Source organism: Antrostomus carolinensis, unplaced genomic scaffold, assembly GCF_000700745.2.
Source record: "Antrostomus carolinensis isolate BGI_N321 unplaced genomic scaffold, ASM70074v2 scaffold32405, whole genome shotgun sequence".
Taxonomy (NCBI): domain Eukaryota; kingdom Metazoa; phylum Chordata; class Aves; order Caprimulgiformes; family Caprimulgidae; genus Antrostomus; species Antrostomus carolinensis.
The window spans coordinates 1,150-23,377 of record NW_010318973.1 but is presented as its reverse complement, the minus strand read 5'-3'; the positions used below and the strand labels follow the sequence as shown (position 1 = coordinate 23,377).

General features: G+C 34.1%; 1 protein-coding gene across 1 annotated transcript in view; it reads left to right on the top strand.

Moving 5' to 3' along the window:
- The window catches only part of LOC104525845 (liprin-alpha-2-like), a gene marked incomplete at its 5' end in the record, with an annotated part of 43,255 nt that extends 21,731 nt beyond the window's left edge, over positions 1–21,524 (top strand). Inside the window, one exon of the mRNA XM_010169111.1 lies at positions 21,375–21,524. Within this exon, the coding sequence (XP_010167413.1) occupies positions 21,375–21,497 (123 nt within the window). The remainder of the gene's footprint in view (positions 1–21,374) is intronic.
- Positions 21,525–22,228: the final 704 nt, after the last annotated feature.

The window sequence follows — 22,228 nt, the reverse complement described above, 5'->3', positions numbered from 1 at the left end:
ATCATGCAAGGGTAATAGAGAAGGGCTTTGGTCTACAGTTCCAATAGTGACTATTGATATGGTATAAGTCACTGTTGTTGGTTGAGTTGAACTTTTCAAAAACAATGTCTGCTAAGTGGTTCATTGTTGTTTTGATTATGTGAAGGCAATAGTTTCTATGAAAAAGTGTGTATGTAGTTTATCTGCTTTTCACATAAATGCTGCACAGAAATTATTTTGATTTTATGTAATATTTTTAAATATTATGGCAATTTGTAATATTTTTTAAAAGTCAATTTTCTCTATAAATTACAATATAGAATACACATAAAATTATCAAGGGAATCCTTATGTTTACAACAGGTTTAACAGTAATTTTATAGGGATAGAATTAACCAAATCAGTTACATTAACTATTCTTCTGAATATGAAGTCTTGGTTTTAAATTGTGTCAAGCTGGAGGATACTTCTAAGGTACGTCAGTTCCTTATTAAAACATGCTTACAAACAATAAACATTATACTGTATCTTACAGAGCACAAGATTCAAGTCAGAATTAGGACTTTTGAATTTGGATGTCTATATGTGAGCCAGATGTCTGTGGAGCTCTAGTAAATCCAGCCTGCCAGCTAACCTGGTGATTAATCTGCCAGGGCTGACAGATACAACACAAAATTGATAGGAGAGCTCTGTCTGTCTGGAGCTCAAGGTGAGGAAGGAACCCCTCTTGTCACTACAAGAATGCCTATATTAGGCAACTGACTCTCACAAAAAGCTCCTATGTAGATAACTAATGCATAGACAACTAAATTTAGGTGGTTTGCTCCTTACAAACAGCAGAAGCTCTCTGAATCAGGCAGTGGTCTTTTAGATAGGGGAGAGATACCAAATGGGCCTATATTAAACCTAAAGAGTAGATTTAATATTCTTTAAATATTGGTTTTACTGGGGGAAAAGTTTTTTGACTATATATTTTATTTTGCTCCAATGGATTAGCAATAGTAGAAGGGACCTTTAAACAGTGCAGCAATCTGGATTGCTATTAGAGAGTTTTCATGCAGACTGGGGCAAGACAACTGTCTACAGTAATTATCTTCCATAGTCATCCTTATAATATTTGCTTTTTATCACATGTTAGCATCAGTTAGCACATGATGTACCCAAAATTATAACACTTTTTTTGTTTTATGCTTACACTGGAAGCAATTATTTATTCACAGCTGGTATACATTGTCCTATTCATTGTGTCTGTTGTAGCTAAGATGAACAGTAGGTACTGTTAATAATTTTCTGAAAAATTTGCCTCACATTTTTGGTTAATATTCCTGTAAAACATAGCTACATTTTCTTACCCCTCAGGTGGTTTTAAAAGGATGCTGTTTGTCATCTGGTTCTACATAACCCATGATCTCTCCAAATAGTTTTGTTTCTGAAGGTTATAATTTGCAGCTAGCAATTAGACAGGCTGCAAGTGGTACATCCAATGCCGAAGCTCAGTTGTACAATAGGGTCTGTCTATGAAAATTTTGAAGTCAAATGTAATGTTTTTCAGCGAATGTATGAACATTTTCAAATTCCAACAAGGTTCTGCTAACCAGCTTCCTTTTTGCAAACTAATTGGAGAAGAATGAGTCTCATCTGCAAGGGAGGTGGGGTGCAAATTTTCCTTCCTGGCTTTTCCTTCTTCCTGGAACAAAAGATAACCACTTTTGTTCCACAGCTTTTGAGATCCTCTTACTAGCATTATAAGTGTGAGTCTTTGTTAAAAGTATGCTAAGCTACAGCATCTAAAAACAACACACTAAGATATTTCATTAGCACCATGTATCACCAAGCACTGAAGCTCTAGTGGCTTCCACAGGGCAGGGATTCATAGGTTATAGACTATGGTACCACGGCCCATAGTGATGCTTTTAAATCCCATTTCTGCTGCAATGTGCAGTGTTAAAGGATGACTATTGTGATTTCCATTAACAAATTGCACTGTTTCCCAGAACTCTCAACAAATAGCTTCCCAAAAAAATTATCTTTAGAGCTTTTTCCCAAGGCCTGTATGTAAAATTAAGCTTTATACATAGTTAATACTATACTGGAAAAAAGTAATTTTTTAAATGACTGCACTTACTTTACACATGAATTTTCTCCTGCCCTTCTTAAATATTTATCCAGACCTTGTAAAATCTTCCTATGTTAATTAGAATTGTATGATAAATGGCTTTCCAAAACTTTCTTTTATTTCTGGCTTATGTGCTGACTTTTCCATCTTTACTCATTAGTAGAAAATGTGGCATGGAATATACCACTTAAATTATGTTTATTATCTTGAAGATATATGCTTTTCTTCTGCATTTCTTGAAAATGCTGATGCTGTTTAAAAATACCAAACAACATTGTATTGCTTCTGTCAATTGACACATAGATTATATTTAAAATACTCAGGCTTTCTTTTAAAACCTCATTGTTACAATTTCCACTTGCTTCTACAAAATTTTACTCAACATTTGAAGAGAAATTTAACTCCTGGAGCTATCAGAGAGATTGCAGGTAATTTGGACCATAGATCTATGCTTCATATAATAGCATGCATTCTCTTATTTGGGCGGTGGGTTTCTTCCTAGCAGTGGATTAGTTTATTCATTAAGGTGCCCTAATGCTATTTTTTATAGGATTCATGGAAGCATTCATGAATTATTTATATCACTGAAGAGAAAGGATGAGTTGCAATTTATGATTCTTTATATTCTATACCAGAAATGCCAGAAAATGTATCCACTTACTCATCAAATAACTTTCAAATACCGTCTTAATTGCCTAACTTTTGCTATGCAGGGCAAGTCAAGAAACCAGTAAAAAATGCAGATACTTTTAAGAGTTGAGGACAGTTTTGCCTCTGACCGTGAGGGATGCTGTAGACATTATTGTAGTATCATTGCTGCTAATGAAATATTCTGTGATATTTAATATATATGTATTTTAAAGTAAAATCTCAGCTAAGTATGGTGTGTTCTTTTTATCCATGGTTGCAAGTGAAAACATTTTTATCTCCAGCTGTTTCAGGTGCTATTAGCTTAAGGCACTTTTTGTTACAGGAGTTCCTTGGTGGCCTTAGCCTTTTTGTATAATACAGTGCCAAGTGGAGTAGAAATGTTGTTAAAGGAATAGTTTTATGAGAAAAATAGCATGTGCATTTCTTGAACATGTAATATACATAGAATTTCATCAATCCAAGATTCAGACATTATGAATATCAAATCTGTGGATGAAACTGGGTGAAAATCAGTGGCTTTTTTTCTAAAGGAGGCCAGGGTGGATGGCTTATGCCTATTTCTGGTGACTTAAAGTATAATTTTTTGAGAGACATCTCAAACAGGCTTCATGTATAGTACCTCATTTTACCATATTTTCTCAGAATGGTGAAACTGAAAGGTAGTGCTTTGTAAACTCTCTCCTACATATTAAATTTTTAATATTTTTTTTTTAATTATAAATGTATACATGTCTAACTCTGGAGATACCTTCTTTGTGATCTGAACCTTAATTTTAAATGTCTGTGTAATTTTGACAAATCTTTCTGCAAAAATGCACATAATCAAAAATATATTGGTTGGAAATGTAATCTTTATGTGTCATATGCAATTGCTTTTCATTCGACCTTTAACCTTAGCCATCCAGTTAAATGGTAACTCTGTAGAAAGTTATTGTTGCTCTTAAGTTTTAAATGCAGTAATGAAGCTGTTTTGTTTTGTTTTGTTTTGCTTTGCTTTGTTTTGTTTTGTTTTGTGTGGATGTTTCTCATACTCCATGTTCCACTGCATTAATTTCTGTTTCTAAACATTCGAATTAGGATGTGTAGCATGGCAGCTGGAGAGGTTGAAAATTACTGCAGCAGCACTGCATCCTTCATTGCCTTACTGTTTTACAAAGTAAAAAAGAAATAAGCACAAGGAATAAGCAGTTAAGTTGCTATAGCTATTTCATTTTATGTCCTCAACTAATTCTAATCAAAGTTCTGAGAGGAAAAAAAACCACTAAAATTATTTTTGGATACTGAGGGCAGCAGAGCTTATATTTGCATTGCCAAGAGAAGCATTTTTCATTAAATTCAGGGCAGAATAGGTCTAAAATTCAATGTGTTTTTCAGATAGTAACTTTTTAATTTTTCGCTTTTATTTTTTTCCAACTCTTTGGTACAAATAATTAAAGAAAAGTAACTAGGAAATCTGTGACAAATATTCCTTCTGTCCTTTTGTTTAAATGTTACATTCTCATTTTTATAATACCTGCTCCCTAAGTTTTCAGACTTTTGCCTTTGGGGTAAATCTGTATTTCTATTTGCATAAAAAAATGTGCCCTAATCTTAATTACAACTTAGAGTGCTGCAGAAATAAAAATATTCATTTGTGTATTTAGTAGTAATATATTCCATCCTCACATTTTTATTGGAGTTCTTTTATTGCACATTTACTATGATCATTATTGCACTACTACACTCCCAGCAGAGATTCAGTTGAGGACCGGGACTCCATTGTTTTGTAAAACAAAAACATTAAAACCTGATTTCTACTCCTGAGTATTTATAGTATAAATTTGCGTTGTAGTGTCCATTGCTCATACCAGCTGTGGAACAGAGGGCATTACTGTAAAGCCAAGGTAACACAGTGACCTGTGCAATACATGTAGACATCACTTACAGTTTTTAGTATCACAGGAGCTCTGTGCACATCACTTGCAAAACTCAGACTAATCCAGTCCTTTGTGAATATTCTTGCTCTTAAAAGCATTGAGGTTGTTTTAACCAAGGTGACTGGTTTACCGTTCCTACAGTAGAAAAAGTAATCTGATAGAATCCATGGGTGCAATGATCAACTTTGTAAGCATTGATAAATGAACTTGGCTAAATTGCATAACTTGAATTTTGACAGCTAATGGATGTAATGGCATCTACTCAAGTGCACAGTCTACCACACAATTGTCCTGGTACACCGCATAAATCCTGGTACACTGCATGAATCCTAGCATGCTCACTGCATCATAACTCCATGCTTGGGAGTTTAATACTGAGTACATGCCCTCACCCCAGCTCCTTGCCTGGTTTAATGGAAGAGAGGTTGGGGCTGCAGGCATGAAGCCACCATGAGGTCCTGAGTTTAAATAACTGTAGGACATAGTATTCAGGGCTCACTACATAACACAACTATCCTGCAATTAATCAGCAAGTATGGAAAGTTTCTGTTTTCTTGGTCTCGTGAGACTGAGTTACTGCTGTTATTTTTGGGGGTCTGTACAATATTTTGTATTCATCAGTAAATAGAGATCCTGGACCATGCCTGACATTTCTGCACAACAACCAAATATATCAATATATGCCATAGAGCTGTGAAGCTGAAGAACGTCTCAGAAAGTGACAAATGGATCTTCTGATATCTTCTCTACTTTATTCCAGAGAATTAAAGAATAGCAAAGCACTAAGTTTCTAGCACAGGTTTTGTGGATTTCTTATTTACCACATGTTCCTCACCCAAAGCAGAAAAAGGGAGAAAGAGGAGATGAAATGAAAGCCAAAGAAATACAAACTGAGAGGAGAACACAGGGATGGCAGGAGCCAGATGCGTGGCTGAGTGTATTTCACAATAGTTTGCCTACACACCTGAAAACTCCAGATTAATGAAACTGCAAGGTTATTTGTATATGGTTATTTTAGGGATTGTTCATAGTCAGCATGAGATTAGACACTGGGATAATTTCAGATGGGATTTAACGTCATCTATTTCGCAGCCTGTTTAGGAAGCTTACGAATCAATAGAATACGACTCTACCTGGCCCTGGTTTCATAAGGTTATGTTAGCAAATGCCTCACTTTAAACACACTAACTTGCTAAAGTAAAGAACACAGCATAAATTTAAAGTCATGTTTAGCTGATTTGCATTGTAGAGCTCACTATTACCTGTACAGCGGATATCAGTGAAAATTTTAATGTCTAATTTGCTCACAGTATGCACACAGTGCCTTTCATGAGACATCAGAGAGAATACATCACTTCTCTTTGATCTGTTATTTTGGGCTTCATAAACTTTGACATGTATGCCATTTTATCCTGTGTTGGAGGTATAAATTTATATTTGAGAAGGTAGTTGATTATCTTTCTGTCTGTGTCAGCTTCAGGGTCATTTAACAAATGTCAAATGAGCTTTCATGTGAATCAAGATAATTCACTGCAATAATCATTCTTGTTGATTCTTTATCATTAACAATCTTCTTGTGCATCCATCTTGATGAAAATGCAAAACACATGCATTATCCTTTGGTTTTAATCTGCTGGAACAATATGTTATTTCATTGTTTGTTTAATGTGCTTCTTTGGAATGATTACACAATTTTGTGCATAATTGTTAAATATTACATGATTTGTTAGGAACACCTACATCCAATAACTCTTGAACTAGATTTTAAATAGTATAACAAGATTAGGATATGATATTTTATGCCTATTACTATGTCTAATCAATTTTTTAATGTATGAATAAGCCTTACATGCTGCATTTTAATAGAAGATTTAAATTAATGTCATGAGCCAATAAATAAAAACAACTTTAAACTTCAATAGGTTCATATTTATTAATCAATATTCCCATTAACATATGAATCAAAATATGTATCATATGTATTTTCATATAAGATCACCACAACCCAGCAGTTCATGTGCAGCTCTGAGAGTATTCTGCAAATTCGTAAGGTAGTTAACTACCAAGACACTAAGAAATAATGTTTGTGAGCAGTGTCAGTAATAACATTAATCAAATAATTTGCCACTCAAAGGTCTGTATTGGCCTTCCATTGTCAAGAGGCAGAACAAGGCCCACAAGTGTGACAAATCGATTCCACATTTGTTACTGATAAACTGCAAAGAAAATTATTACCATTTTGCTACTGCTCTGCTAATGCTGATAAAACAGCTTAATGATAAAATACATGTGAGAAAAGTAGGAGCAGAGACTGTGCTGGGGATATGCAAAGGACAGATGTATCTTGGTAAATGCTTAGCTAAGTAGTTATTTCAGGAGATTTTTAAAATCAAGGGGTTTTTTTATTTTAGTGCAAACAAGTTCCCATCATATGTGTGTAATAGAAATAAATATAGAAATAATTTTTCTTGGGAACCAAAAATTTAAGAAATGTTTTGGGTTTGATGGGGCAAAATTAGATACTTATACTTCTTTGAGATCTGGTTTGGACAATCTCAGCACTAGGAAATATTAAATAATCTTCTTTAATATTAATAGGGGCTATCAACATAAAGGTGGAATTATTTCAAGAGGTATTGTGGAGGGCTTGTTTTACTTGGTTCAGTCCACTAAGAAATGATCCAGCTTTCTTGACATTGCATCTGAAGAGTGTCATTTGTACACATTTAATCATGTAGAATCTACTGTTACAAAAAGAAGAAAAAAAATAAACCATATGTATAACGCCTTTGCATGAGAAAATGGCTATTATGTAAAGTTTATTTTCTGCAGTAATCCTAGAATAAAAACATTATTTTAGAAGTTCCTCTTATGAAGAATGCTCTTTATAATTAAAAAAATACATAAAAATTGTATCAATGAGGACCATATCCTTGATTTTCTCTGGACAAATCTTTGGAAGATTTGGAAGTTGGGATTTCTTCAGTTTGTGCATAATCCTTGATTTTCTCTGGACAAATCTTTGGAAAAAAATTACTCCCAGTAACAATGTTATTGAAAAGTATTAAACTCTTGAATAAAATTAAATGGGTACATTTGGTTTAATAATTGAAATATACACTTTAATTCACTCTACTGTGCTTTGATTTCAACAGACAGAGAGTTAGATTTAAGTTGGGATTTCTTCAGTTTGTACATGCGGATCAGGGCTTTGATATTCTTTCATTGTAGTTCTGGGGTAAGGTTCATTTCCTTTCTGGATTTTTATTCATATCCTATCTATCTGTTGTGTTTTAATGTTTTGTACAATCAGTAGCACATATGGTGATTTTAATACAGATAGGCTGTATAGGAAAATCTAATAAAAATAAAATGCAGAATAGTGTGGTTTTCATAACAGATGTGTCCAGTCGAAATAAGTCTACACAATCTCAAAGTCTCTAAGTGACAAAATGCAGACAAAGAATAAAAAATTTCATTTGAGGAAGAGTTTTTTTCTCAGAGGGAAATATATGAATGTAATCAGAAGAGGGAAATGGATTTGCAGTTCAAGTAGCTAAATACTTCATTTTAAACTGAGTAGGATTTTTCAAACCAAATTGTATACCTTAAGCATGGGTAGTTATGAATTAGATGCTTATGTACTAAGAGCAACTACATAAGCCTAAAGGCACATTATTTTATTTATATTCAATATCCTGTGTACTAAAAATATATTTGTATGCCTAAACATATATATCCATATATAATTATATACACAAGGTGTGTGTATTTATACATTAAAAAATGAAATGTCTGCATATGTATTATATCTCATACACACACACACTATGTGTATATATATATTTCAGTAACTCATACATTGTTGAAAACAATGAAGATCATAATGTTTCTGCCAAATCCATCCACAGCTCTGACCAGCTGGAAGTCAGTGCCTGTACTACCAGTGAGCTCTAGGGCTTTGATATCCTGGTTTGAGTACATTACTAGTGTCTTTGGGAGAGTAATAATGAAAGAATAATAATTTTGCTACTGTTTTGTTGAGCTTGGTTAGGAAAAAAAAAAAAAGCAAGTAAATTAGTCCGCAGATGTCAAATGCACACTATAATGGAACCATGTAATTGATATTTTTTTTCATTTTTCTACTGTGCTAGTCTTTATAAAAGACAGTTCTTTCACTGTATCGTATTTCATACAATTTTTATAACATATTAAAATTAGCATATTTTTGTTTACTTAGATAAGGGTTTCTGAAGAAAATGTACTGAAATGTACCTGGTAATCTTCTGTGAAAAACCTTGACAGATATTCTTTTTCGTAAGAGCAACTGCACAATTGCTTTAAATGGCTCCTATTCTGTTTACAAAGTGTTGCCAGTACTCCATAGAAATAAATGGTGCATGCTCTAGACTTGATGCAATAGCACAAGACAGTTATTTACACAGTAACACTTAATTTGGTTCAGAACTCATAATGAAGCGAAAGAGACTAATAAACCCTATTGCCTTATTACCAGCCTAAAATGTTAGTGTGTTACTACGTTCAAAGTATAAAAATGACTGCTGATCCTGGCGCTTTGTATTCAGAAGGAGTCGGGGCTCAGTGATGGTGTAAATGGATGTCAAGAGGTCCTATAAACAGTCCCCAGCTGCAGCCAGCTGAGTGCCACAGCTGTGTGCTCCCCCTGGAACACAGTACCCTTGTCCTGAACAGAAGTGACTTTGTAGGCATGTCAATAAAACACTGATAGTCCATAGTTATCGTGAACACAAACCACCAGCAGTAAAAGATCATGTGTGGTTAGTATTTTCATGTTTTCCATTTAAAATTATGAATCTGACACAGATTCAGAACATCTCCAGTTATCTTTGCATGTTGTCATTCATTATTTGCACTTCACTGACATGAAATCAGAGCCGCAAAGTGCTAGTCACCATACAAACAGGGTCACAGACAGCAGTGCTTACATCAGGATTAGAAGAATAAAGTAATCAAAACATACCAGAAGCTGCAGGAGCATGATGCTTCAGCTGTCTTTGACAGAACTTGAAGTATAGAAAGTAAAGACTTACTTAAACCATAAAAGAACTGGAATTGAGGGCTGGAGCTCTATGTACTACCTCCTCCTTTCACCACAAGGTAAAGACCCCCTGACTTTTTAAGTCAACTGTCTTCCACAACGCTTCTCTGATCAGCTTAAAAAGTGTTGCTGTAAATTAGAATATATGTTCTCTTGCAGAGCTTGCTAACAAATGCTAGATTTCTACTAATGACAAGACAATGCTTCTTGGCCATTAAGGAGTAATGAGTGTAAAGATTCTGTTTCAATTTCAGCTTATTTAAACTCCATATAGCACAAACATACAAGATTTGCTTTCATTAGCCCTATTACTGTCTAATCTCCAAGGGTTATAAAGACTCCCTCATGAGGATGATTTCACCTTAATGAGTGAAATTATTCCCTCCATAAATTATATTATTCCCTCCATAAATAAATTCCCTCCATAGTGATGAAAGCTAAACAGCAATATTAATAAAAGGTCAACAATCTCAAAAAGGAAGGAAGAGAAGAATTTATGACATAAAAATGTTGAAAATGTGTATTACTCATAACTCCTACAGGTTTTTTCTTTGAATAAAGTAGTAGGGTTTTTGACATGTCAGGACACATTTTAAAGGGCTCATTTGTGTGAAGTTTCTGGAAAGCTTCCCACTTAAATAGCAATAAAACACACTGGAATCCAGGAAAATATAAAATAAACGTAGCTGAGGTTGCCAGTCAGACACAAAGACTTGGTTTACAAGTGAATTTTCAGAGTGCTATAAAAGCCCTACTTGCCAATTTGCCTGATTCTTTTTGTTTTAAGTAATCGAATGGGAGAGAAGACAAAGTGCTAAGTTAAAAAAACCTCACACACACACTTTTATCTTTTTTTCTTTCCCCAAAGTGAGTCCACGGTACACTGTTAGTGCTGAAGGTTTCATTCCTCAGCTTCCAAAGTTATTTTTGCAATCTGAAAAGGCTTTTTTCCTTTTCTTTTGTTCTCTCAAAGAGTGGCTACTGTTGATTGCAATGCTATATGGTCCATAGTTATTTTAACTCCTACCTTTTGTAAAAATTAAGCTCTAAGTCCGTATTTGCGCTTTTAAATATAAGAGGTTGCAAAACTCAAAGACTGAATGGAAAAACTAAAACATTTCGGCACTGAAGCCATCTTCAGGGAGATTAATTTTTATCTGTTGTTTTAAAAGACTCTGTATGGATTTATGAGTATTGTATATGAAGTCAGAATGTGCATTTATGATAGCCTGAAGTGCATCCTGGATTCACTCTCTCAAATGCTATCTATATAGCCAATCATAAATCCTACACAGTTCATTTGATCATGATACTGGGATTTTTAGCTGCAATTCTGGGAAGAAAGATCATCCCGACCACAAGCCAACACCTCACTTTTGCATATGTTTTTATTAATTATTTTTTTTTATAAATGGATAGCTCCAAAATTCTGTATTGGCTTTTTTTTTTGAAAAAAAAAAAAAAAAAAAAAAAAAAAATCTGTTTCTTGTCTTAGTCCCTTCTTTATCCCATCTACCAAAGTCAGACACTTCAGTAGATGAGAAAGGATTTCCATTATTAGACAAGTTTGTGACTCTTAGACTTTCATCTACTGTTGTCTAGTGAAGAATAGTGAGAAGATGATTGAGCCACACATACCACCTCTCCCCCTGTGGTTGCAGGAACACTTTGGCAGTCTTATTACTGGACAATCTCACTAGTACATGTTTCATCACTGTTATTCAAAGACGAGGAAAGCTTCCTACTTGGCCTCTTCATTTGATCCATGTAGAAAATTAAGCCAATCAGAATTTGTGACTCAGTCCCATTGATTGCTGGAAATAATTAAAACATTGTTGATGCTTATGGCAAGCTAAGAAAGTAATCATTAGCAGATGACTAAATAGAGTTGGTTTGGTCATGTTGATTAGTATATAAGTTTTTATTCAGAAAAGGAAGTCTTGTGACAGTTTAAATGGCAGGTGTCAGGATAATATGTGCCAAAACCAGCTAAGCTAGTGCATTGCTTTACGTATTGAAATTCAAATAGGTCTTGTTGAAGTGCAGTGAAGCTGCTAATCCTGAGATCCTTTGTAGTGCTCCAAGTGTGCCCCCTCTGGGCAGATAGTACTTGGTTGGTACTTCTGCTTCTCACCGCAAGAGCTTGTGTTCCAACTGCTGTGGTTACATACACTTCTGTGTACGCTTTACTGGAAGACCCTGTAGCTTGGCATGTGTGCAAGGCTTCCTCTGGGATCCTGCAAACAGTGACAGCGTGATGTAACTTAGAAGTGGTTTCTTTTATGCAGAATACGATTTACTGTGCCAAAAGGTGCCATGCCATGACTTTGCCTTTCCTGCCCGGTTTCTTATCTCATTCCAGAGCACATAATAACAACATAAACAAAACCACGGGGATGTGTGCAATATGTATGTATGAATGTAGGGGTTTCCCCCAGTTCTTCAGGAGGTATATCTTAGGCACGTTTGGAAATAGGACTGTTCAATCGGAATATGTTTAAAGCCCAGAAATGGCTAATCTTCTTGCCAGAACAAATTGAAAATCTTAAGAATGTATCTACTTTCAGGCAAAATTTAATTGCTCATTCAAAAAACTTGCCACTATACTGTAAAAACATATTTCCATTCAATTCTTTTCATGCTAGTTTGACTACTCCTAAACCATGACATTGTAACACCCATACAGAGTTCTTGTTCATGATTTCCCAAGTGGTCTGTCATACAAACTTACCAGTGATTATTCAGTGATGTGAATATATGTGAAAACATATGCAGCTAAGTGTATACTATGGTATAGTGGAATTGCTCTAATTTCACAATCATGAGGCTGCAACTGATTACAAAGCAGTGGGACAAGAAGGAGTATAAGCTGGAAAGTGGGGGATGGGAAGACTTTCAGACACTGCTGTGACAATTTATTTTGCCTTTGGTTTGTAAATTGTATTAACTTTGTAGTCTGGAGGAACCTGCTAAGAAATTTCAAATCCCCAGTAGATTTTTCTCCATACTTGTACAACGGCCCCTGCCCCTATAACAGAGAATGTATTTCTGCACCTTGGGTACCACAGTTCCTAGTTTTGCATCCTATATGCAACTGTGTTGAAGTGGAAACTTGAGAACAGCAACTCCTGGGCATTTACTCATGCTACTTCTGATATTCTGCTGGTAAACTCAGACTGAGAGGATGGAGGCATGAGTGTCTTAAAAGTACTGCAGCTAAATCTGTGACACCTCAACTGACAGAGTCATTAAAATTGCAGTAAAAGCTGAAACTATCCAGTGGGATTCTAATTAATATTTATAGTATCATTTGAACAGGATTATTAAAGGATCCCCTTTTACTCATTGAGAAATACAATTAAAATTAATATTTTGACATATTCAAGGTTTTTATATAAGTCCTGTTCTTACAATTTACAGCAGGCATCCAAGTGATCCTCACTGGATTAAATGCATTCTTTCTAAACCTGCCCTCAGGAGCACATAAAATCTCACATAATTGTCTTATATACCTGGTTTTTACTCACCTTCAAAAAAGGATCAGTTTGTTTTTCATGAAAATGTTTGCAAGTGTGCATCCCATACTATGTTTTTTCCTCCACTAAAGAGTGAAATAAACATAGTGTATTGTTTTTACAAGATCCTGATAATACAAAATGCTGAGTACCATTATAATTCCTTTCAAAAGTTACATATAATGTATTTGCATTTCTGGCCCTGTAACTAAAATAAAATATTAATAATGACAAATTTATTGTACAATTGAAACAGTTTCTATCACATTATTTAAGTATATCTGACGTCTCTAACCAGTAGCTTCTGAAAGGCTGTGTTGAGGTTAATACAAATCAGAAATATAACTGAAAAAGGCTATGTTTATGTTTATGTTTATGAATCGGGGTTTAAATTTCCATTGAAGGAGAAGGAAATCACCTCAGTCTCTAAGCATCCTTTATCCCCCATGCTATACTTAATATTTACATATAAAATTATGGACATTGATTAAAGCTTAACAGAAGTTATCCCTGTCAAAATTAAAGCAAAGTCAGAAGGTGGACCAGGAGTTTGAATTATGTTCCCAGTAGACTGAAATCTGATATTTAAGACTGTTTAAATATAGACTGTTATGACAGAATAATGTAGGAGGACATCCAAGTAGGCAACTTCACTGTTCTCTGAAAGACTTACATAAATGAGCTGGATGGAAAACTGACACAATATAGTCACAAGAAGTTTGGTTTAGCATGCTATCCTTGTAAAAAAACCTCCTGCCTTCTTGATAAGAAGAGATTAATTAAAAGCCTTCTAGATCTGTCAGCTATGGCAAAGTAAAAACATGGTTATTAGTGAGTTTAATTGCCTAGGACAGATTTTTTTCAATGTTGGAAGATCAAAGAAACAAGTTCAGTGGTCTAAGGTACGACAAGTTTATATAAAATAGCTTTTCAGAAGCTTAAAATAATTGCCTTCCTCTAATGCCTTGCATTTTTTAAGTGATCCAGGTTCTTATGGGTTTTAGGGGACTGTCTAACATTATAAATGTCTGCTTAGAGCCTCTGTTAACGACAAAACAACACCTCTGCTATGAAGAAAGTGTGAGAGAGTTGGGGTTGTTCAGCCTAGAGAAGAGTAGGCTCTGGGGAGACCTTATTGTGGCCTTTCAATACTTAAATGGGGCCTATAAAGATGGGGACAGACTTTTTAGCAGGGCCTTTAGCAATAGGACATGGGGTAATGGTTTTAAAGTAAAAGAGGGTAGATTTAGACTAGATGTAAGGAAAAAAAAGTTTACAATGAGGGTGGTGAAACACTGGAATGGGTTGTCTAGAGAGCTGGTAGAAGCCCCATCCCTGGAAACATTCAAGGTCAGGTTGGACGGGGCTCTGAGCGACCTGATCTAATTGAAGATGTCCCTGCTCACTGCAGGGGGGTTGGACTACATGACCTTTAAAGGTGCCTTCCAACCCAAACTATTCTATGATTCTGTGATTTAATTGGTACTGAAACCATTTAAATTAATGATAAATTAAATTAATTTCAAGTAGAAAATTTAAAATAATTCAGTAAAAAGTAATTACTCCTAAATATTAGAAAGAATCCTACAAAAAGAAACCTCTGTAAACATTTTGCCTTACATATTTATTAATTACATTAAATTATTTATATTTCTACATATGGTAATCATTATTCAATGGAAAGCAAAATTAAATCGAGATTATGACAGTAATTATATTTAAATCTTTTTAAATACGATTTAAATAGCAAATAAAGTAAAGAACAAGTCAATAGAAAAACTGATTATGCAACTATTGTAAAAATTAGAATAGGATTTTATTTAGCCTTCACAGATGCCATATAGTACTGAAAACATATACCAAAGTTTTTTTTTTTCACTGTACTGTACTGTGTACAGTACTCTGTACTATATACACGGTGAGAATGGAAGTGTGCATCCGTAAGGTAATCAGAACAGTTTTCCCCACCATGTCTGAGAAGTGGACAGGACCAGGTTAGTATGTAATACCATATTACAAGCATGCTTTTTACTTCATAACTTCAGTTATTTCTGGAATTTCTTCAGTCCTTTGATGGTATTTCTTTTGCTTAAATTTAGCCATCATAAGGGAAGCCTCTAGTTTAAAATAATCATCTGTTTCTCTTCAGCCAGGAGAAAAGAGATGCATGTTGTTCATCCCACCCATTTCAGACATAGAAGACCTACTGGTGATATTTCTCTCTCCAACATTTGTAGAAGGAAACAGATAACCACTTTAATCTAAGTATTCAATGTTTTGGCTTTTCAGTTATCCTGCTCTGTGCCAGCCAGATAAGTTCAAGATATTTCAGCTCAGTTATCGTAATTCTGCCTTAAGTCACTGGGTGATACAGATGCCAAAGGCTGAAACTTATCATTTTTGCTTTCAGTAGACTATGCTCGGTGCTAGGGTCAGATATGGAGAACAGACTTTTTACATAACAGCAGCACAGGGAACAAGGCCTCAGGAGCCAAGATTTCTAGCAAAGCAAATTGTTATGTTTAGGAAAAGTACCCAGAATACCGTCCTTGTAATGTACAGTATATGATATACATTGATTGTAACAACAGCTAATTAGTCAATATTCTCTCATTCGCCCCAGATCTTACCGGGTAACACCACCAGTGATCATCTGACTTCCAAACCTGAGCCCAACTTAGCTTTTAACTAGAAAATCATTCTTCCTGTCTAAAGTTATCATTCTTCCTTCCTGGAGTTTTCAGCCCTACTTATGGACCAAATATCACTGTGATTCATAACAGAAAAAAGAATGCATTTAGTTCCTTTCCACCAACCTGGAGGGATTTCAATTTAATATTTGAACAGAGAAATCTTTTCTTACATATTTATGTCTTTTGTCTAAATAATATCTGACAAGTTTCTTGGTGTTTTGTAGGTTATGTGCTGCTTTCTTAATTGGAGTTTAAATAAGTTGATCAAGAAAATAAACTATTTCAGATTTTTACTTACACATCTGGCTGCAAAGTAGCAGTCATCTTTCATTCAGCACATGCACACAAAAAAGCCCAAAACACAGGGCAAAAAGCAGCCAAAGTGTCACACATCTCTCCAAACAAAACTGTAGAGAGTTGAAGAATGTTGGTGCTTTGAGGGAAAGTCTGGCACTGAGCCAGTTACTGATCCTAGGAAATCTAATAAAAGCTTTTCCATAGATGCTTGAGATACATTTACCAGGAGTAAGGAGACACCATCAAAGTTCTGTAAATGTAGGACAGATCTTTTAATTACATTAGACCTAACAGACCCACAAGTGCATAATAAAAAAAAATGGATCTATAGTAGGCAAATGTTAATAAAACAATTCTAATAAATTGACAGTTCCTTTTCATTGCTGTTATAGTTAAGTATATTATGTATTCATAATAAAGTTAATTATCTGAAGCCCAAAACTATAATGAGGTAACAAATGGCCAAACAATTGGAAGTAGAGAACTGATAAAATTGTAGCAGCAGAGATATCCAGTCATTCAGGATTTTATATGTTTAGAAAATGGATTCTGACCTCACACCTCTCAAATAATTTTAAATTAATTATTATTTTGTAAAATGCTGTAAGTAAACATGTGGTTGGAAATGATTTTTCTTGCTTTATTTTATGTCTTGTGAGACACTTGGAACCATGAATAAATCTGTTCCATCTTCATTAATAGTTAGCGTGTTCCAGTTTATTTTTATTTTGTCCAGTGAGCCTAGTTCAATTGTTGCTATTTTTGTATGCTGATTTTCCTGTCTTTTTTGGTTATGCTTCACAGTTTGGTAGTTTTTGCAACTACAATGTGAATCTTTTCGTTCTTTCATTTGTATGTCTTAGTGTCCTACTACAAATAGTAATTGGACTGTTTCGCTTGCTAAATAGCTGTATTTTATGCTATTGTTTACCGATTTATAGTCTTGTGTAATCTTTATGCATTATGAAACTATTTTCGTATTACATTGTCCTTTTTCACCAGCGTGGGTGATGGGCATGGTTCTGTAACACCAGATACTTCTTCAGATCAGTTCTGGCTTATGTATTGAGATCCTGTTCTGTGGTGTATTTTAATATTTGAAAGGAATATTTCTTTAACACCTGAATTCAGACTATTTTTTCAAGTGTACAGGCATGAGATGAGATTTGGTCATTTGTGGAAATGAAGACCAGTTGTAATTTTGAATCTGAATTCTTGAATCCTGACTTTGTTAAAAAAACATATGATTCAGTGATATCTGTAAATAATATTCATAAATCCTACTAAGATTTTTGAGATAATTTATATTGGTAATGTAGTAGGCATGCTTATCAAAACAGTGAGTCAGAAAGCAGAGCTCTAGGAAAGTTGAAGTGATTTTAGAGTTGAGACAAAAATGTGGAAGTTGTGTAAGGTTATGTTCAGAATGACTATGACAGAGTAGGGCTTTAGAAATTGTGCCACTTTTTTTCTATGTACCTTTGAAATCTGCAAAACAGAATCTAAATATATGGAAGTTCTTGAAAGTTTCAGTGTTATAAAAGTCACAAAAGCTTGCATTCACAACCATTGTTTCATTTTTCTCAATCAAAAAACAAATTTTGATTCAGCTGACTGAGCTTGGCAAAGTTAGCAGGGAGCCCAATTTAGATTTGCAACAGGAAGTTGTCTTTAGATTTAACGATGGAGAGACTGGCATCTCTGCAATTTTACACTTGCTTAAGATTAGAGTCACTTTGAAATGTGTTGATCTGGTCCAGGTAAAATCTTGACAAGTATGCTAAATAGGAAAATAACGTCTGTGATAGCAATTTAGAAAGGGAATCTAATAATTTGAGGTTCAGAATCAGAAGTTGATAAGAAAAAAATATCTGATACATCTGATCATATTTTAGCAGGTATTATTTGGACTTGAGTGTTTAGGGTTGATTGTCCAGTTTTGGGTACAACAGCGGTAAATAAATACAACAGTGGTATTTATACACATTTATTTTCTGTTAATCTCTCTTCATTTTTTTAATTTCATTTTGTTTTTAGAAAATATTAATCCATCCTCAAGAATATTACCTTTTACTTTTTCAAAAGAGAATTTAGCAGGAAAACCATTAAGAATTTCATCAAGGACTATTATGTTAGAGAGTCAAATAGTACCTAGGTACTTGGAAAGCTGTCTGTAGACATATTTTGTAATAGATATGTTGAGCTGGGTATCATGAATGTAAAAGCATCAATATAAGAAATAGGTATTTCTTAATAGTATTTTTCTGAGTTTTATCTATATTGAACAATTGTTTTCTTACCTAGATCTGTGCTGTTATCACTGTCTACTGCTGTAATAATTGTTAGAATTTTATGAAGATACAGAGGCACCTAAGAAAAAATTTAGAGTCACCTGTGTCTTCACTTATTTCATCAACATCATCCATTCAGGCGTGTTTTGGCTGCTTGTATAGAGAGCTACAGAAATTGTTCAGTGATTAAATTAACACATTTTCAAATAATTTGCACATTATTGAAAGTTCAGGATAAATAAGTAATAAACATGAGTGTGACAGCAGTTAAAAACCTCTTGCTCCAACAAACCAAAAAGTAAAAAAACATGTTTGTTTATAACAAAAAGGAGATTTTCTGTGCTTTCTCAGGAGCATTAATTCTGCCTTAATGTATTCATTAAATCAAGAGGAGAGAGCAAGTATGAAAGCAAGTTAGCTGTGTGGTTCTTCACAACTTAGATCTGTTATCTGACAACTGCCCTAGAGCTGAAACTTTTAAGACGTGCCAGACTTCAAACTCCGCATTGTTCCTGTATAAAGTTACTCTGCATTCATTACAGTAATAAAACCATTGAAGCAATAAGCTTTAACAATGATGGATTTTTGGTAAATAAATTGTTCTGAGACATTCAAAAAACAAGTGAATCCCCTAAAATAATGATACACAGTATTATATTATTTTATTTGCCTTTCACTTTGAAGCGATAATTTTATTTTATTTTATTATTCTCTGTTTATTTACTTAGAAAGTTAAGATCCTAGGATATCTAAAGACCAGCAGAGGCTAAGAAAACATAAACTGTTATGGAATATGTGATAAAATGATAAAATTTGGCAGTAGTGTTTATACAGTATTCTTATTGAGGTAAAGGACAATTAAGGATTTGCATTAGACACAGGTGGCAATTCAGGATGAAGGCATTGTGAAGTCTGCATTTTAATAGAACAGTGATAGATTATCATATGAAAATCTAGATCGCTTGTTGGCTGCCAGTTAACATATGCTGTGATTTTATGTTTGTTTCACATAATGTATAATTACTCTCCATAAATCATAATTTTATAATATAAAATTGAAGTATCTCCCTTAATCTACCCGAAAGTCAGTTTTAGCACTAATTGATGGGTAAATTTGCTTGGTGGGAACCGTAATTTCTTTAGTTTAGGTTTGAGAACCATTTGACCCATTAAAAAAAATAAATGAGTGAAGCTATTCAGAAAAAAAAAAAAAAAGTTATTGAATTGCTGATTACTGTGTACAAAGGGAATTTATGCTAATGAGATTATAAAGACCTTTTTCTGTTATTTAAGACAGATACAGTTCTCTTATTTAAGCAAAATGTTTTAAAGCTCAGCGTATTTGTACAACCCCAAAAGACACAGGTAGTCTCAGACAGTTTTAATTCCCTCTCTTTTACATTTTCCTATAATTGCTTTGGGTGAAATGTTGCCCTCAAGTCTCAGTCTTGAAATCAGTAGGAGTCACACGAGTTCTACAAAGGCTGTAAATTGGAATTTAGTGAGCAGTGAATCAGCCGGACTCGTATCACAAGAGTCTTCAAAATTTTTATTAAGGAAGAGTTGTTTAAAGTGATGTGTCCTCGAGATCTCAAAGGCTGGTCAGCATTGATTCAAATGGTCTTTACAATCAGAACTTAAACGTAAGTTAAAAAACACATTTCAAAAAAATTTTCTTTCTTTTCAAACTAAATTATTCAGATCAAAGTAAATATTTTTAATTTAAATTAAAATTAAATTAAGTTAAATTACCTTTCCAAAAAAATCTTTGCTGCTGTACACGCTTACCAGGTAGTATTGCCTTAAATCTTCCTTCCTACCTGATACTTTTGTGTTCTAGGACAGGACAGTGTTTTAGGGTGTTTCTGATTCAGGATTTATACAGACACAATACAGTGACAGAAGCCTTTAAATTTACACCAGCTTTCCCAAAACAGCATCTGTACATCCTACCAGTGTTCTACTATGTTTAATATACAGTGTTATCTGTTCACGAAGTAATTTATTATATGTGCTTATGAAAGAACTGTGCAATTTATGGAAATAGATTTAAGTTGTATATTCTTCAGATCTTCCAACTTACCATAGTATACCATGTAAAAATTCTTTTAGGACCTGAATCTTTCCATCTTGGGTATTGTCTGAGAGTAAGCTACAAAGTCCAAAGTCAAAGAGAAAGCAGTTTGTTTTCCAGTAGCTGCATGGGATTTTTGATAGCATTACCAATAATCAGAACAATATTTTCAATACAATAAAACTTACCTGTATATGCACTAAATTAGTCAATGAATACCACAGTAGAGGACTTTTATGTACATGTTTACCTTAACAAAAACAACTTAAAACATATGTTGCCATTACTAACAGATGGGAAGTTGATAGAAAGATAGCACTTCATTTTACATCACTTATTTTTGGTTTATAGCCTTTTAACACTGTTTTCCTGTAACATCAGTTGGGTATCCATTGTGTTCTGTATGAGAGAACAAGTCTTGTTCTTGCAGTGTTACAAAATCAATACCTAACAGCTCTTTCATCCTGCAAGCTAAAAAAAAATAAAAAAAAAATAGTACCCTTGCACAAAGTAAGGACAGAAGATAAAACACGACAGTGTTGACTATCCTGTCATTTATAGGTTCCTTTGTATCCTTAATGGCCCTTAGTCATTATTAATATGATTTTTGTTTTTTAAACCTCTCTGCATGTACAGACATAATTTGCAAATGCTGCAAATGGTCAATATAGGATCAAAATTTGAATAGATTAAACAAATTGTCTGCTCAGTAGTTTTGCAGTTTCTTACATATATTGACCACTTATTTTCTTTGTTTTGCAGATTGTAGCTTTGCGTGAACAAAATGCACACATTCAGAGGAAAATGGCAGCTGGTGAAGGGCCTGCCGAATCAGAGCATATTGAAGGAATGGAGCCAGGGCAAAAGGTTCATGAAAAGGTATAAATGCTAGTCCTCATTGAATCACACAATCAATGTGACAAAAAATCAGGTGTTAGATTTTTGCAATGTGAATCTTTTATGGGTCATCCCTTTAGAATACTGTCTGGCTACTGAAACCAGTATCAAAAATGAGTTTGTTTAAATGGAAAGGAAATGCAAATGGGCAAGTCCTTGCTCTTTGATAGAGTATTGAGTTAGACCCACAGCTTATAACAAACTTCTCAGAATTTTTTGTGTAATGCTACAATTAAGGATACTATATCCTGCTGAGCTATCTTCTGTACATCACAAACAGAAAAGCAAGGAGTAGTGGCACTTATATGTGAAAGGGTAAATATGCAAAAACTGCTGACAAAATAGTCTATAAGGGGATAATAGAGGCCTAAAAACTAGAAAAAGTTATTTTGCTCTATGCTACCTATAGATACTCTTCAAATTCATGTCCATGTTCATACAGAGAGAAGAGCATTTTACTTACTTAACGCTCTTTCAATAAGAAATAGGTATTTAGAATTTAGGCTAAGTATTTGCTAGTATTTGCTACTTAAGGCTGAAAGAGAAAAAAAGGTGGAGAATATCTGATTTAGAAACAAAGTTTTCTTCTAAGCCTTAGTTTTCCAGAATGATAAAAACCAAGTTGCATATCTTCCTCTCTTGCTTCAGTTATAAATTAAAATGCAAGCATAACGTGATGTTTGGCAGGCAGCTGAGATTAGTAGAGCTGCTGCTTGTAT